At 36.3% G+C, this 17,441-nt stretch overlaps 1 protein-coding gene across 1 annotated transcript in view; it reads right to left on the bottom strand.

The window, feature by feature from the left end:
- grin2aa (glutamate receptor, ionotropic, N-methyl D-aspartate 2A, a) overlaps window positions 1–17,441 on the bottom strand; it is a 203,999-nt gene that overhangs the window by 66,677 nt on the left and 119,881 nt on the right. Inside the window, exon 4 of the mRNA XM_056453522.1 lies at window positions 7,329–7,443. Coding sequence (XP_056309497.1) covers window positions 7,329–7,443 — 115 coding nt within the window. The remainder of the gene's footprint in view (window positions 1–7,328; window positions 7,444–17,441) is intronic.

The following is a 17,441-nucleotide window of genomic DNA, read 5'->3' as shown; positions in this document are numbered from 1 at the left end:
TTTCCAAGGACTCATACTTAAAACAATACTGCCTACAACTATGTGGACACCTATTCATTGTCTTCTACGTATTGCTGTCAACATTGCCAATAGCACATTGTCTTTTTTTCATTGTGTGTATATTGCACTGTTTGGAGCCAGCACCTAAGCTTTTCACTCATCATAGCACACGTGCTGCTGATGATCTCACAATAAAAGTGATTTGATTTGATTTGATTACAAAATGATTTCTATAAAATTGTTGCAATAATATTTATATGGGCTGAAGTTAAACAAATGAAATAAATTTAGTAATGTTCAACTTATTTGTTTGTTTAAATTTAGCCCAAATAAATTACTTACAACCAATTACTTTAAAAAATGTTTATACAGTAAATCTAAGCAATCATCTTTGAATATTTTTTCAGTGTGCAATGGAGAACTATGATCTTTACCTGACTGAAATGGCAGCTCTTTAAGTAAAATGCTTTCACTCGCAGCAGTTTGCAGTGACAGTAAATGTTTATCATTCATTTCTAATTTAAGATGATCCTTTCTGGTGACATAAACACTAGTGACCACTGGCAGAATTATGCAACTTGCAGCATTATGCAACTTCATGCAAATGACTATGTGACAAAAGCAGTGCAAACAGCAGCTTAATATACATCTATAGATTTTTACACGAATTAAGCCACTTTCACATTAAAATTAAGGAAAATAAAACTGTTCATAGAATTGAAAAAATCTCATTATCAATGCAAATCCATGCATATTTTAAGTTTACATCCTTCAGTATAAAGATAAAGTAAATGCAACAATCGATTTGTAGCTTTATACTTAGAACAATGTAGAAAGCACAACATAGCATCGTGGCATGCACAAAAACAACAGACAAAAAACAACTGTATTGAGGGCTATTAATACTAAGTAAACCAATGAACCAAATAATGCACAGGTGTGATAAAAATCACCATGGAAATAAAGGAAAACAAACTCAGAAACCACAATGACAAACAAGGGAACCTGCACACATTTCCATCAATCCAAACAAGCTCAAGCTGTTTATATGTACACCAAACATTGCAATCCTATTCAAATATTGGTTTATATGTGCATTATATGCTCTGAATAAAACGTCTGTGCAAGCTCACAATGCCTGCTGTCATAACAAACCACGGAGGAGAAAGCTATGAACAAACTTGATTTCATACAGTCGCTCAACAATCTTCTTAACACTTAGGGCTCTATTTTGACGATCCATGCGCAAAGTCCAAAGCACAGGGCACAAAAGCATTAAGGGCGTATCTGAATCCACTTTTGCTATTTTAACGATGGAAAAATCCGATTTGCGCCGTGGTGCATGGTCTAACAGGGTTGAGCTTATTCTCCTAATGAGTTATAGGTGTGTTTTGAGAATAACAAATCAGAGTCTCATCTCCCATTCCCTTTAAGAGTCAGTTTCATCACCATAGCGCATTTGCTATTTTCATGGCGGACTTTGTAAGTGGAAAAACTGAACACTTCACTAGAGAGAAAACAGTTAAACAGTGCGAGAATGAGTGATGAGCCTCTTCGTTCTTTACTTTCACTTTCACTCTCGTGGATAAGAAAGCGGGTTGTATGCACAGACATCCATTAGCCTATACATAATTAATTTCGTTTATTAAGCACAAAGATTTGTTTTAAAACTATTTCTAGATTCAGTTCTAATTTCCAGCAAACAAATAAATGAACAATAATAACGAAGTGTGGTTAAAAAACTGAGTTATATCCAAATACACATGCTGCGCCCCATTTAGTCTAAAACCTGACAGGTGGGCACATCTAAGCTTGTTTTTAATAAAAGAAATATAAATATGCATATAATAAATACTACTACTATAAAAACATTATAGAAAAGCAAATTGTTATGAATAAACTAAAAAAGCCCCCCGAGATGAAGGAGGCATGGAGGTGGTGGTTTTCATATTTATGTAGACCGTGCAAAGTCTGTGCTGGACCATACGTGTGTGCTTGATGCAGAAGTATAAATTAGCCTTAAGAGACAGACATATTAATCATTGCCCTACACAAGTATTTTGGAATCTAATTGAGGGCATAGTCAGGCATTTTGATTTAGTTGACTGCATTATTTCAGGTCTCCACCACTCCTCCTTATCTAAATGAAATTTTGTTCATATCAAACTCATTTGTGTACGTAAAGGTGTTTAAATACATATAATTGCAAGTAAACATAGGTGTTATAATTTGAATGAATGAGCAAACGAATGAACAGACGGATCGACAAACAAATGAACAATTAAAAGCACAAACTAATGAAAGAATGACTGAATAAATTATGCTTTCTTAAGTTGTTTTGCTTGTTTTTAAATGAAACACATGTATTAACCAAACCATTTTTTATTTATTATCCAAAAATGGAAACTTACTCCTTATTTACTCACTCTTCATTTTTCATATTCACACTTCACACTGTAAATCAAGTTTACTTTTTTTTTATTTTTGTAAAAAAAAAAAAAAATTCCTAATTACCCTAACCTGCCTAGTTAACCTAATTAAATAACTAATTAAATAACTGATTTACTTTATCTTTGCCATGATGACAGTAAATAATATTTGACTAGATATTTTTCAAGACACTTCTATACAGCTTAAAGTGACATTTAAAGGCTTAACTAGGTTAATTAGGTTAACTAGGTAAGTTAGGATAACTAGGCAAGTTATTGTATATCGATGGTTTGTTCTGTAGACTAACTAAAAAAAAAATAGCTTAAAGGGGCTTATAATTTTGACCTTAAAATTGATTTAAAAATTTTTTTTAAACTTTACTTTTATTCTAGCCAACATAAAACAAATAAGACTTTCTCCAGAAGAAAAAATATTATCAGACATACTGTGAAAATTCCCTTGTTCTGTTAACCATTATTTTGGAAATATTTAAAAAAGAAAAAAAATTATCAGGGGGCTATTAATTCTGACTTCAACTATATATATTACATAGTATTCTGCTTGATTTGTAATGAGACAATTGGAGTTGTAAAGAGTGGAAATGTGAAACGCCATTATGAAACGAAACACAGACGTTTTGAATGGCAGTATCCACAAAATACAGATAAAAGGACCGCAAAACTACAACACCTAAAGTTCTCATAACACACCTTTTGTATTTCACATCTGTTTTTGGAGAGGGATTTGGATGCAGACCTGGTGCAGTTGCAGTCTGAGCTGCATGTGTAACGGAGGCCAGCTAGTGAAGTGCTGTGCAGGTAAACCTCACTCCTCTGACCTCTAGAGGTGCTCTAGCGACGGACGCTATTGGCTATGGTCTGCAACCGACTCCCATACGAAGAGCCACTGGTTCGATCCCAGCTCGGAGCAGGTTGGGTGGTGTAGGATCAGGGGGGTTACAAATGCAATGCTTTTTAATGCGCACACCTAACCCTACCCCTCACGGTGACGTCACTAGCTCCATTGAGTGCATTGTTTATGACATTGCATCTCTGAGATATGCAATCTCAGCTTGCGGCATCATGGCTGCATCCAGATACTATTGCTTTTTTGGCCTATCTTTTGTTATGAGTTATATTTGCACTTATATTAGTGTTTTTTTCCACATTTTCATTGTATTTAATTTGTTTTGAATGCAAATGCCAGTTTATCTGAGGAAAAATAAAAAGTTGTGATGCATTTTATAGATGTTTATTAAAAACAAGTTATGTAATATAAATTGTTCTGAACCTTTGTCCTTAATAAAAATTCAAATTTTGACCTTTTAATGTAGACATTGAGAACCCCCGCTTTAAGCCCTATACAACAAAACATTCAAATATAATAAACTTTAACAAATCTCTGTATTATAAACACATGACAAGCTATACCTTTACATGAGAATTGGAAGTTGTCTTGACATTAAAAACTGAACAAATCTGTACATAAAATGCAAAAATGTGCATATATGCAAAAAAATTAATGCATATGAACTGACCAAAGGAATACTGTTCAAGGACTATGCATTATTGATTCAAGATCAATGCTATTCTGCCTCCCATTTGTTATCAGTTATTGCCATTATTGCAGTTTGTGCAAAAGTGCAATATTCTCTATGATGTTCTCCACACTTATGGCCATGTGGACATGCTGTCAGGGCAGAATGTGAGATATTGCTTTGGTTCACCTCAGCTGTAAATCTGTCCCATGCTTTTGTCTTTGCTCTGCCAGCAGTTCACATTGATGAATAGGCTTTGTCAGATTAATATCAACATAGTGTGGTGTCAAACTGCATTACACCGTGGTTATGCTCCTTAGAGCTACTCGTTTGACATGCTCTTCTTCCTGCCTACAGTTCTGTACAAACCTGTGGATTCAACAATACATTCCTTTACATGATTTATTTTCTATTGTCTTTCTTCTATGAAAAACTACTGCATCCCTTCAAGCTGTCTGTTTTCAATCCATTGAGCTGAAACCCGATGGAGAAGGTTCACTGATGAGTCAGTATGCGGTTAGTAGTCAGCTGTGAGGTCGCCACATTTGTGTGGTTATTTCCTACCAAGTTGTAATTCTTTTCCTGACACTTGTAGTCCGATGTTTTCTGTCATCGGTTTCCAAAACTCTGTCCGAAGGCGAAAAATAATATGTGACAGCACACAGCCAGAGTGACAAGCAGTTCAACATTTTATCCGCTTTAATCAACATCAACAAGAGGCAACTTGACATGGAATTAATTAATGTAATTACTTTCATGTGGATTTAATTTGGCACCACAGCAGCTTGATCTTTGCAGCTGTCAGCTCTGTGATAAAAGGAGGGAGGAGCGTGGTACGTTTGTACATGGCCACTGGCAAGCACAGAGTGCAAAGAGTCAAAGGCTATTTTTAGAGCGACCGAGGCCTAACAACTGAGCTGACTGCCATTAGTTGTCCCATCACTAAAGATTTAGAAATCTGGAGGGGCGAAATTAATTTTTTAAAAAAGACCTGTCATTGTCTGTTATCTTGTATGATGGGAAAAAAAATCTAAATGATTATCATTTAATTGGGTTTATTTCTGGGGGACATGTTGTCATGGCAGCTAAGAGTAAATACTATGATATACTACACAGAGAGTCTGATATGATAATAAATTATTTGTAATAATTTTTTCTAATATACAGTAGTCAAAGAAGCAATACGGTGGCTTAGTGGTTAGCACTGTCACTTCACAGCAAGAAGATCGCTGGTTCGAGTCCCGACTGGATCAGTTGGCACTTCTGTGTGGAGTTTGCATGTTCTCCCTATGTTGGGGTGGGTCCACAGTCCAAAGACATGCCGCACATGCACTATTGGTGAATTGAATAAACTAAATTGTCCATAGTATATGTGTGTGAATGAGTGTGTATGGAAGTTTCCCCTGTACTGGGTTGCAGCTGGAAGGGCATCCGCTGTGTAAAGCATATGCTGGATAAGTTGGCGGCTCATTCCACTCTGACAACCCCTGATGAATAAAGGGACTAAGCTGACGGAAAATGAATAAATGAATGAATGCTATACTTTTTTAAAAAATCTACATTTGAATTAATATTCAATTATAATCTATTTATATTTAAAATAAATTCCTAATCTCTTAATATGAAAAGTGAAACCATAACAATTGCAAACTTTCTTTTTGAAAAGCACTTGAATTTGATGTTTTGGTTTGGACTTGTTACTCATGAAAACAGAAAGATGCTTTATCAAAATTCTCCATAGAGGCAGAGACACAGAATAATTCATAACACCTGTATTTACATAAAATAGTCAGTAATATCTTTGGTGAACATAAGCAGTTGGAGGGGGGATCAGATGCGGAACATTACATTAGATCCATGTATCAGGATATGATTTAACAAACCTGCTGCTATCTATGTTGATTTTATTGTGTTCTTATGCTGTACTTGTTTCGGTTTTTATTCACATCTTTGTTCCTCAAACTATATTTTAGTTTGTTAGGAATCAAATTGAACTGTAAGATTCATAATTTAAATACATAAAAATGACTACTGAAGCACCATGATAAAAATATACAAGGATTGTGTTGTTTCAGCTTGTTTGAAATAAGTCGTTTGAGCAAACAGCAAATGGAATGTTTTGAGAGTACTTAGATAAAGATTGAAACTGCGAGTAAAAGAGAGAGAATGAAGATGTTGGGGAAAGAGAGAGTTAATCTTGGGAATCATTTTCTATTTCTCTTTTCTGGTTAATTTAACTTTTGTTCAGTGCTGCAACTCAGTGAATCAGCTTTGACCACACTGAAAAATGTGGGTTTCAAAGTTTACACTTATCTAGGCCACCTACTTCATGGTGAACAGAACTTTAGTAATTGAATCAGTACAAGAAGTTAAAAAAAAACTCTGTATGTTATTAAACTGGCAGAGCTATATATATATATATATATATATATATATATATATATATATATATATATATATATATATATATATATATATATATATATATATATCAGATACTTGGAATGCATTTTATTACAGATTGAACAAACTCTTAAAGCTCGATCAAAAAAAATAAGACAGAGCCACTTTAATAAAGTCCAGAAGAATACTTTAACAATCAACTATATAACAAGGACCTAAACACCTCTGGGAGCTAATTTAGTTTGTTTTGTCCTATAATGCTCAATATCATATCTGCAAAACAACCGCTGTTTAATGAGCCATAAAATTATATATTTAAACAGACCCCAAGTATGCAGATTCCTCTCAAAATAACACAATTTCTTGTTTTAATATCACTTATGATCTTGACGCATTCCCGACGAGAGATCAAGAGGACCGAACAGAACAAATCAGCCTTTAGCAGCATGGATGTGTACTCATAAGCGAGTCCGTCTCTCAGTGCGAGCCTTATTCTGTCAATTAGACTCCTACCAATATTGACTGATTTCCACAGCGAACTTCACAAATCAATTTCCCCCATTGTTTTGCTGTTCCAATTATTCCTCCCGCTCTAGTTTTATTGAACTGCATTCTCTCTTACAACAGAAAAAAAGAGGGATTCGCTCATCCAAGATATCTGCACTAATACACATGTGTGTATTCCCGTCCGCCTGGACTGCGGTCTAAAAGGAAAAAAAGAAAAGAAAGGAAAAAAACAGTTCCTAATTACACCACCGAATTTGCAGACTCTGGCTGTGTGCGTCTGAGGTAATTACCGCACTGACACACTTTTACACCGTTCCAGGGTGTAATTAATACGGTGGATTCATGAGTACTAATATTGTGTGAACAGTTGTTAATGACGCTTTGCTTGGAGGAGTTATAATGAAATTATAATGACGTGGTTAAGAGGGTCAGTTGTTTTCGACTGCCTTACCTTTTCCCACTCTCTGTCCTTGTTCAGCACGATCACCACCAGTTTGGGATGCACCTGGTAACCGTCCTCAGTGAAGGACAAATCTTTGCCATCCCAGGTCACGTTCATCATGTACCTACAGGAAGCAGAGAGCTCATCAGGGCCAGAAATAGAGCAGTCAGGTGACACGAATCTTATCTGCTGCACAAAGAGAACTTTTCGTCCTAATGATGTTCATTCTATACCTAAAAGATCAAAATAACATATGAAGGTCATTTTCAACATGCGAGAAGACAAAAAGAGAAATTAATGAGCCATCTGAAGACTAATGACTGACCTAAATCAGACGTCACATTAAGCGAAGATGAAAAATCTGCCCGAGTTATTATTAGTATCCAATGAAATCTACATGAATCACAACCATTCTTTCTTTTGTGCTCATCTTCAAAGAAAGTGCGTATAGTCATAAAACTGAAAGAAATCCATTCTAAGGAAACATTATGGGTTCATTCTGGTTGGCAATATGCAGATTAACACATTACTGTGTAAGGTTCTTTATTAAAAGACAATCTTTTTTTAGTAAATTGCACAAAGTCCACAAGATGGTGCTGGTATGTCCATAGAAATTGTATTAGTAAATTAGTATTTAGTAGGGATGTCCTGATCAGGTTTTTTTGCCCTTGAGTATCTACTGATTCCGAAACCTGATCTGATACTTTTGTAATACATAAAGGCTTAGTAGAGACATGGGAGCTATGAACGAACTCCATATGTCTGTGGTGAAAGAAACATGAGGTACATCTTATAACAGGACAAGTAGTTTGTCAGAAATCTTCTTATAAAGGGCTGGAAAAGCTTTCTCTGTAAAATAGTGCTGAGACGGCATTTGAAATCGAGGTTCTACGTTTGTTTTTGAGGTGTCTTATCAGGTTTGTTGTGTTAAATGTAGCCTTTTCCTTTCCACCTCTTGCAATGCCAAGTTGACATTTATCACAAAGTTGGCAATGGCAATGTTGACTTTGTCAACTTTATAATACCTTCAGACTGCAGACATACTCGCGCTCTCCGCTTCAAGCTGCTTCTGTGTTCTACTTTGCCAGCATTTAACCAATAGCGTCTCTGTAACAAAGTGATGTCATGCCGCACACCTTGCTGTTTCTGTGTGAAGTCAAAAAAGAGGTCTAACTCTGTGCTACCGCATTACTACAGATGTGTTTTAAAAAATACTGATTTATATATATATGAGTCTGAAACTTGAGCATCCAATTGAGTCTGAAACTGCATGACCAGGTCCAATTTCCGATCATATGATTGGATCTGGGCATTCCTGGTATTTCGTTTTTCTTTTAATCAATTAATTAATTTATTTATTTATATTAAATTATTTTCAAGACTATAAAAGTAAACATTAAGCTAGCTTAAGATATTAATTCATATTTTGTACACCTGAAATATTTAAAACTAAAACTCACAAACCTGATAATAAATAAACACAGGAATAAACAAAGCATGATCAACAAATTATTAAAAACCAGATGGCATTTTGTAGGAAAAGAGTCAGGCTGCTTCCATTTTCCCAATAGTGTACCTGTCATATTGCTTTAAAAGTGATAAACCGAGGAACATGGTGTGTTGTCTTCCTACTTTTCACACCATGTCGTCAGGCCTCCCTCAGAGACCCAAGTGGCAAAACACCGGCTGACACAAACACACCAGACTGACCCTTTTCCTCAGTAATTATGACCCAGCCATTTTAACCGACACTGCAGCATGTGTACAACCTACTGGTAAAGTTTTATTCCACCACAAAACTGCCAGGCGAGCAAAAACTGCAAATGTAGCACAATAAACGATTTTTGAAGCGGGTCTTAGTGGGCGTCCAGTGACTGAACGGCACAGTAGCTTGTTGAATTGATTGGGGTCCTATTTAGGGGGCCCACTCACCCTAGATATATCGTTGAATCCAATTACATCAGACTGTGGGAGAGGGAAAGAATCGATAAGCTTCTCTCTTCCTTCACTGCAAGACATGTTCCCATTGGCAGTGGATTCCCTTATTTATTTTAAAGCTTCTTTCATATTTCACACCTCTCCCAGTCCCCTTCGCTGTGGATCACAACACTGGTCACACCTGCAGAGCCCCTTTGACCAATTAATCAGGACAGCAGACACTGGACACAGCATGTCGATAGAACTTTAGGTTCTCTGCAGGACTGCAGGAGTCATGCTCATTAGCTTAGTATGTTCTATCACTGCTGGACCATCGGCGTGTGAACTGGATGAAGCACACATTGACAAATAGCAAAGAAGTATGTTGGGGATGAAGGGTGAGATTTGATTTGATTTTGCCTTTTAGAGGTGTGAATTTTTGTTACTAGTGTACATTGGAACTTCCATAATACAAATGGATGTGACAATATTTGAATCTCAGCTGATACTAAAAAGCTGATTTTTTTATGGCCGATCAACCAAAAATGATCAATAATAAGATTATGTATACTGCTTTGCTGTTGTTTCATTGTCTTAATAAATGAAAATGACAACGTTAAGTGCAAAGATTGAGCATTGCTAAAGTATTGAGCATTGCTTGAGTATTGTTAAATATTTAAATCATATACATTTAAAAGATTAGATTTTTTTATTATTTACATAAAAATATATTATTATAAGGGCTGTTAACATATTAATTTATTTACTTGTTTTGGAAAAGCATAATGCAACATTATTAATGCAATTAACACACCACCAAAAGACTGTGGTTTATCTAATATTTTATGGCCTGTTTTCACTGTATGCTTTTATGACAGTTTCCATTGTCAAAGGGTACCTAAAAAGTGAACTGCACTGACCACTTTTTGGGTACACTTTCCAAAGGGTACCTAGCATGACAAAAGGGTACCAAAAGGCGGAGCTAGACACGCAACTGAATGCCATTGGTTTACAGAGAAACATCACTAGTGCGTACACATGCTAGGAGAATGAAAACATATACATATAATAACAAGCCATGGTCGACCCGAGCTCAAACAAACCCCTTGTTGTCAGCTTGATGAACAGCCACAAAGCCAAGAAGAACAAAATCTGTCCTGTTTTTGTTTTACGAGGCTGTCTAAAAGTGCGAGCGGTTTCACTTTCTGACATCCAATCCTTTTTGAAATGGATAAATGCAAGAGTGAAGCGTGAAAAGACAAAGGAGAAGCCGGAAAAAACAAAGGAGCAAATGATTCTTTCAGAAACCTAAAACATGAACAAACTGCCATGTTTAACTATTTTCATCACCTTTTGGACTATTATGAACTCGGAATGAAGTAATTACTCTCTAACAGAGGTTACTTGTGCTGGTGAAGATTAAAGATACAGATGAGAGGTTTGCACTGACTGCAAATAAGGATTAGATGTAAGCTGTGTGCAGTATTTATGTATGTGTTCATTTATGTTGCATTTGTTTATTTATTTATTTTATATAATTGCAGACATTACAGTAGGCTATTTCGCAGTAGGCTATTTTGATCATTGATCTGCAGTTATAATAAAATCATGTTAATAGAAAGTTTAGTAATGAACATTTATTTAGGTATTTACTGTATGTGTACAAAGCATCTTTTTTGTGAGAAGTGCTTCTTATATATGTGAACGACCTGTACAGCTTTACTTTGACATTTCCTCCAGCAAAACCTGAAACTTTTTGGCAGTGGAAACGCAAGCCTCAGTAAATGATCATTCAGTACACCAAATTAGCTTTGCAGGGACATCAAACATGAACCATCTATGATCTTGTTTAGCTGTGGTAGAGTTAAACATTGATTGCAGAAGTATTAAAACCATAATATTAATACATGAGCAAGACACCTAATTACAAAACAACTGATTACACACAAAGAGGGAATAAATTTTTTACATTAAAACCATAAGTCCTAAGCAAGTTGTATCGGAATGTGACCATGTCTGTGTCCAGTACAAACGCAATCCTTTCGTGTCGAAAATACCTTGGAATCGTATTACACACTGACCATCCAGTCTTTTCAAAATGGGAGTGGTTGATGGTGTATTATTTGTTGAATAAAGCAAAATAAGTTTGTGTCTGATCAGCCACATTGGTAACAACACCTGCTTAATAGTCTCTAGTAGTCTTGAACACCTTGATTAGTTAAATCATGTGTTTGATTAGGGTTGTAGGAAAACTGTGCAGGAAAAATAGTTGAAATAGTTGAAAAATGAATAGGAAAATAAATTATCAGCCAGTAAATTATGGATTGTTTCCGCCACTTGATCCACTTCACTTGGTGCCATTCACATTAGATGACGTGGCATTTTGTTAATGCTAGAGGCAATACAAGATGTCGGCAGTGTGGGAGTTTTTCACTGACTTCAAAAATGCAATTTGTAAATGATTTTGGGAAAAAAATGTCTAGGTGTTTTCTGGCAGTTCCCTCTAAGGATTTAAATAAAATTTGTTGTCCACTGTATAAAACTTTCTTTGATAAACAGACCTTAGAGTATTCATTCATTCATTCATTCATGTATTTCAGCCAATGTAGTTGGATAAATTGAATTGCATCAGTTTATATATAAAACATATGCATATATACTACCTGACAAAAGTTGTCACCGATCCAAGTTAGGAACAACAAATGAAAACTTAACTTCTAGTTGATCATTTGGTTTTAGAAGTGGCTTATCCGAAAGGCAAATGCCTCTAGATTATGCTTATTTTACCAAAATAAAATTTGATGATTCCTTGATTTTTAATTATTTAATTAGGACAGTAAGGTCTGACTTGCTTAGACAAAAGTCTTGTCACTTAACAGAAATAATGTACAGTATAGAATATAAAGTCATGGTGCAGCGGAAAAAGAATTGATATTGTGGATGACTGCATCCATACATATCTGCAATGACTCAAATAACTTATCAATAAAGTCATCTGAATGGCAAAGAAAGTGTTCTTGCAGGACTCCCAGAGTTCATCAAGATTCTTTGGATTCATCTTCAATGCCTCCTCCTTCATTATACCCCAGACATGCTCAAATATGTTCATGTCTGGTGACTGGGATGGCCAATCCTAGAGCACCTTGACACCTTGTTTCTTTTAGGGACTTTGATGTGAAGGCTGCAGTATGAGGAGCGCTATCCTGCTGAAGAATTTGCCCTCTCCTGTGGTTTGTAATGTAATGGGCAGCACAAATATCTTGATACCTCAGGCTGTTGATGTTGCCATCCACTCTGCAGATCTCTTGCACGCCCCCATACTTAATGTAACCCCAAATCATGATTTTTCTTACACCAAACTTGACTGATTTCTGAGAGAATCTTGGGTCCAATAGGTCTTCTGCATTATTTGTGGGGATTTGGATGCAGTTCAACAGATGATTCATCAGAAAATTCTATCGTCTGCCACTTTTCCAAATGACCAACTAGATGTCAAGTAATTATTTGTTGCTCTTGTTGTTATTATTTGTTGCAATTTTAAAAAGTAACTTAAAAAACACCAGTAAACCAAAAAAGAAAAATGAAAAGGCTCCTGAGAGCCCCTCTCAACATAACAACCACACCTGACCCAAGCCGACAGCCTTTTTTCACGAACATCTTCACAACATCCCAGCAACCCTGTCATCAAAGATAAAGCCCAACCTGAGTACAGCTCACTTCTCTCTAATTAAAGCGCATAACAACCCTCGTCCCCTGCTTGCTCGCACTGTGAGCCCTTCATCAGAGTCCTCATTACAGCAGGTGTGCCCGAAAGGCCTGCACAGCTGCTCTGGGATCAGCCGGATTAAAATAGGTGGGTGGTACAACTGGCCTGAAAATGTTCACAGTTTTTTTATGTGGTCAAACTGAAGTAGGCAGCTGCATTCTAACCGGTCGAATGCGGCTGAATAAAACAGTTCCTCGTTAGGCATTTATAGTAACAGGGCTGACACTAATGAGGGCAGTCAAGATGTTCCCTATGCGACATATAGAATTTTTTCAGTCATTAGAGAAGCAAGAAAATGTTCCAACATGAAGTTAGTTCATCCGCGGGGTGTCTGCACATTTCAAGATGAACCCACTGCGATGACGGAACATGTAAATGAAATAAACTCTCCCTTGAGTAAGAACTCTGCATGCAATACACAAACAAATCCAATCATATTTTCTGACACAGGTATCAGAGCAGTGCTCAATCAATGTCACAACAGAGTGTGGCATCTGCGCAAAAATACCAGGACAGCTGGAACCATGGAGGTCTTATCACCTGGGGCTCAGGCAGACGCTTCACAGACCCAGGGAATGGCAGAATGAGTGCATGCGCAAACCTGTGCTGCTAAGTGCATCTGATACAAAGTGGGGCACAGCGAGGCATAGAAGAGGAAGTATGGTCTTGACAGCACGTGTGTGGAGAAGGGAGTGACTGGTGCATGTGGGTTTGCTTTCTCTCTCCTCTCCCCTGAGGACACATCCAGGTCCATTAAAGTCCCTCCAGCTAAAGGGTTTAAAATAAAATAAAAAAAACAATCCAAACATGCTACCTTTTGCCAGGCTTGTGTAAAAAAAAGAAGGTTTTTTAAATCTTATGGATACTGACAAAAATCATCTTTAGGCTTCTTGCTCATTCTCTCTACATGCTCTTACTTGACCAGATCATTCCACCATATTCAGTGAAGCAGCGTGTGTGTTCTGTCTGAGTGCCTCTGCTGTAGACAGAAGAACGATGGTAAAAGACTAACACCCATTAACTACCTCACCAGTGTCTGTGTGAAGGTGAATGTACTGTTGGAGAAACTAACTGGCCACGACTGTTTCCGGAACCGTGTTGAACATATGTTGTTTGAACTACTGTATGTTGGTTAGATGTTGTGTAGGTAGTGGAGCAATACATTTTGTTAATTAATAGGTATATGATCAAAATAGTGTCAGATTATTGCTGTAAATAATGAACATGACATCTAAGGGCTACTTCATAAGTTTGAACATATATAAAGAAAATCATAGCTAATATACTTGACTGTATATGTAAAAATGTGTAATTCCAATGGTTTAAGAAAATATTTATGTAAATGGTCCTTTTTGCAATATTTTGAAATAGATGATGCATATAGTGGTTTATTTATAAACTAATTTCGAGAGGAGCACGTGCTTATAATTGATCATGGCTGGTCCCGCATTAACTAAAGCATGATTCACTAATCAGATGATTCCAAACTCACTATAAATAACCAGAGTTTCTTACTTTAGTTTTCTTAGCATTGAAGAATCCCCTCTTCCACCCTTAATCCTCCACCTTTCTCTTTATAGGGCGGCATGGTGGCCCAGTGGTTAGCAATGTTGCCTCACAGCAAGAACGTCACTGGTTCAAATCCTTAACAGGCCAGTCAACGTTTCTGTGTGGAGTTTACATGCTCTTCCCGTGCTCGTGTGGGTTTCCCTCGGGTTCTCCAGTTTCCTCCCACAGTCCAAAAACATGTGTCATAAGTGAATTGATCAATCTAAATTAGCACTATAGTCAAGCTCTTAAACAGCAGTATATCTCTATATAGCAATTTAAAATCTGTTATCAGCTCTAAATAAGAGGGAGTTCTCGAGACCAAACAGAGCTCAAACTCCCCTCTCACCCTGCAAATGGGAGGAACTTATGAGCTCAGGGCTCTCTCCCGGGACAGCATGCAAAACTCGCTTTATAATCAATCATAAGCTAAGTCTTAAATGACATTTTATATAGGTAAAAAATCCAAACATAAACCTGTATGTCTTATATGTACTTTATTATATAGTTATATGTCCAATTTTGATATACTGTAGGTACCCTTGGGTCATTCCAGGATTTCATGCTGAGTTTTGTAACTTTGTGACTTAACTAAGGACTGTGCTTCAACATGGCACGCATGTAATTTCACTTTAATATTAATGTAAGAAATGTACTACCAGTACAGTATAATGGCTGACAGAACACATCAAGCCATTAACTGAAGAAAAGGCTAAATTGAAGCTCATGTCTAAAGGCATTCTGTCTAAATAAACACAGTTCTTGTCAGGAAAAAAATAGACAGAAGCCAAACATAGCTGCACTATTTATTAATTGCATTAAATATTTAAAATGCTGTTATTGGCTGTCTGGTATCCTCAAATCTAATTTGCTCAGTCGTATCATTCCAAGGTATGTTATTCAGAGATAATAACTAAAAAATAACACAAGATCGTCCAGGAATTTGCCATCAGTAAAAAAGTTCAAATCCTTGCACTTACAACCACATTCATATGTATCTGCTGTTTTTGAAAGTTTTGTGAATGAATAATAAGTAGGCTAGTCCACATGTGTCAAACTCAGTTCCTCGAGGGCCGCGGCTCTACACAGTTCAGTTCCAACCCTAATTAAGCACATCTGATCAAACTAATTGGGTCCTTCAAGCTTGTTTGAAACTCACAGGTAAGTGTGTTGGAGCAGGGTTGGAACTAAACTGTGCAGGGCTGCGGCCCTCCAGGAATTGACTTTGACAACCCTGAGATAGTCTATGCTCCATTCAACCAGTTTAATTTCTGTCAACTTTGCGTTTAATTAAAGAATTAATAAACTACTATGGCTCAGAACAAGGTTGTGTGTCAACAAGGTTGTGTGTTTTGTGGCAAGTAGGCATGTAATAAGCAGGATAAAGTACATCCAGGATAGTTGTTTTCACAAAATAAAGCTCATATTTAATTTGACTGGAGACTTGTTACTTTTACATTACTTTACTAGTCTCATTTACATTTATGAATTTGAAACCAATATTTTAGATTTGAATTATGAATTGACAGTCATTACAGTTTAGATGTTTGAAAACCCGTGTTGTAAGCAATTTTGGCTATTTTCCAAACTTTAATCAATCATCCAGTCCATTACACACTCTACAAAACCCACCCTCCACAGACATTGACAACAAACTCAAACACATGATGGTCACAATAATCAATAAATCAACCTATCACGCAATAGACCTACATGAAATTGACCTGAATAATATTTGGTGACGCAATATATGTCGCCCATTATGTATACATAAAAATGGATGTCAGCAACATTTTAGCTGATTGTGCAGCCTGTCATCTCATTTAATCTCTGATGGAGGTGTCAGCAAGCTCAGGGAACTAGTGTACAAACAATGCTTACTGACAGGTGAAAAAATGGCGAATTTTCACACTTTCCTAAAAGCTCTGTTTCAAAGTTTCAGTTCACTTCAATAAAAGTGCAAAATGACACACATTCACAAATGATTTTATGTGAAATCAAAATAAAGATTATCAGGAGTTTCTATAAGTTCTCTTAAGGATATCTTTATGCTAGTATGATAGAAGAATTTCCTCCTAACTGCTCAGAACTTTTTTCTAATATCATACTTCAGTTTCTCATCAAACCTTCTGACCAATCAAATGCACTATAGTATCTGACATGTCCTGCCTTCTTCAAGATGCTTCTCGTTTGCTTTTCATTTGATGCAATTGAGCTCAACCCCACTCACCCGCACTCAAAAAAGAAATAAAATGAAATAACTCACTGGATGAACCTGTTTAATTGAGGGCAGGATTTCCATCCAATAAATTTGTTTAGCAGCAACTAAAAATATATATATATTTACACAATTAAATGCAATTGAGTTCGTCCAACATGATTTTAATCATATAAAAGTTTAAATGCATATGTATTTTTATTTAACTTAAACTCAAAGGTCTGATAGTATCATGTATGTCTATTATGTGTCGTACATTTCGAAGTGTCTTAGTTTTATTTGAAGATATTCTAAACAGACTAAAAGAGCCATTTTTAAGCATATTTAATGAGATACATATACAGTTGATTGAGACTGATCTCAGAACAAATATTAGGACAGTTATTTCTCACTGAGTAACACAACAAACTGCATTTTTGCTAATTAAACTGCCAACACCCAAAGCATGGGTGCTTCTGGAAGGTGGTAATCTCAAAACCCAAAGCATGAAAATCTTCTAAATCTTCTAACTAAAGTGAAGATTAAACCCTAACAAGTCTTTCTATTAAATTTAAACACTTAAGATTACTTTTATTGTCGACATTTCCCTTTCTTAATTCAATTTCACGCAAAGGATGCTGGGAACTACAAATACGCTAATCAGGGAGTTGGACCAACACAATTCTTTCAGGTT

Source organism: Danio aesculapii, chromosome 3, assembly GCF_903798145.1.
Source record: "Danio aesculapii chromosome 3, fDanAes4.1, whole genome shotgun sequence".
Taxonomy (NCBI): domain Eukaryota; kingdom Metazoa; phylum Chordata; class Actinopteri; order Cypriniformes; family Danionidae; genus Danio; species Danio aesculapii.
This window is presented reverse-complemented; position numbering and strand designations above follow the sequence as displayed.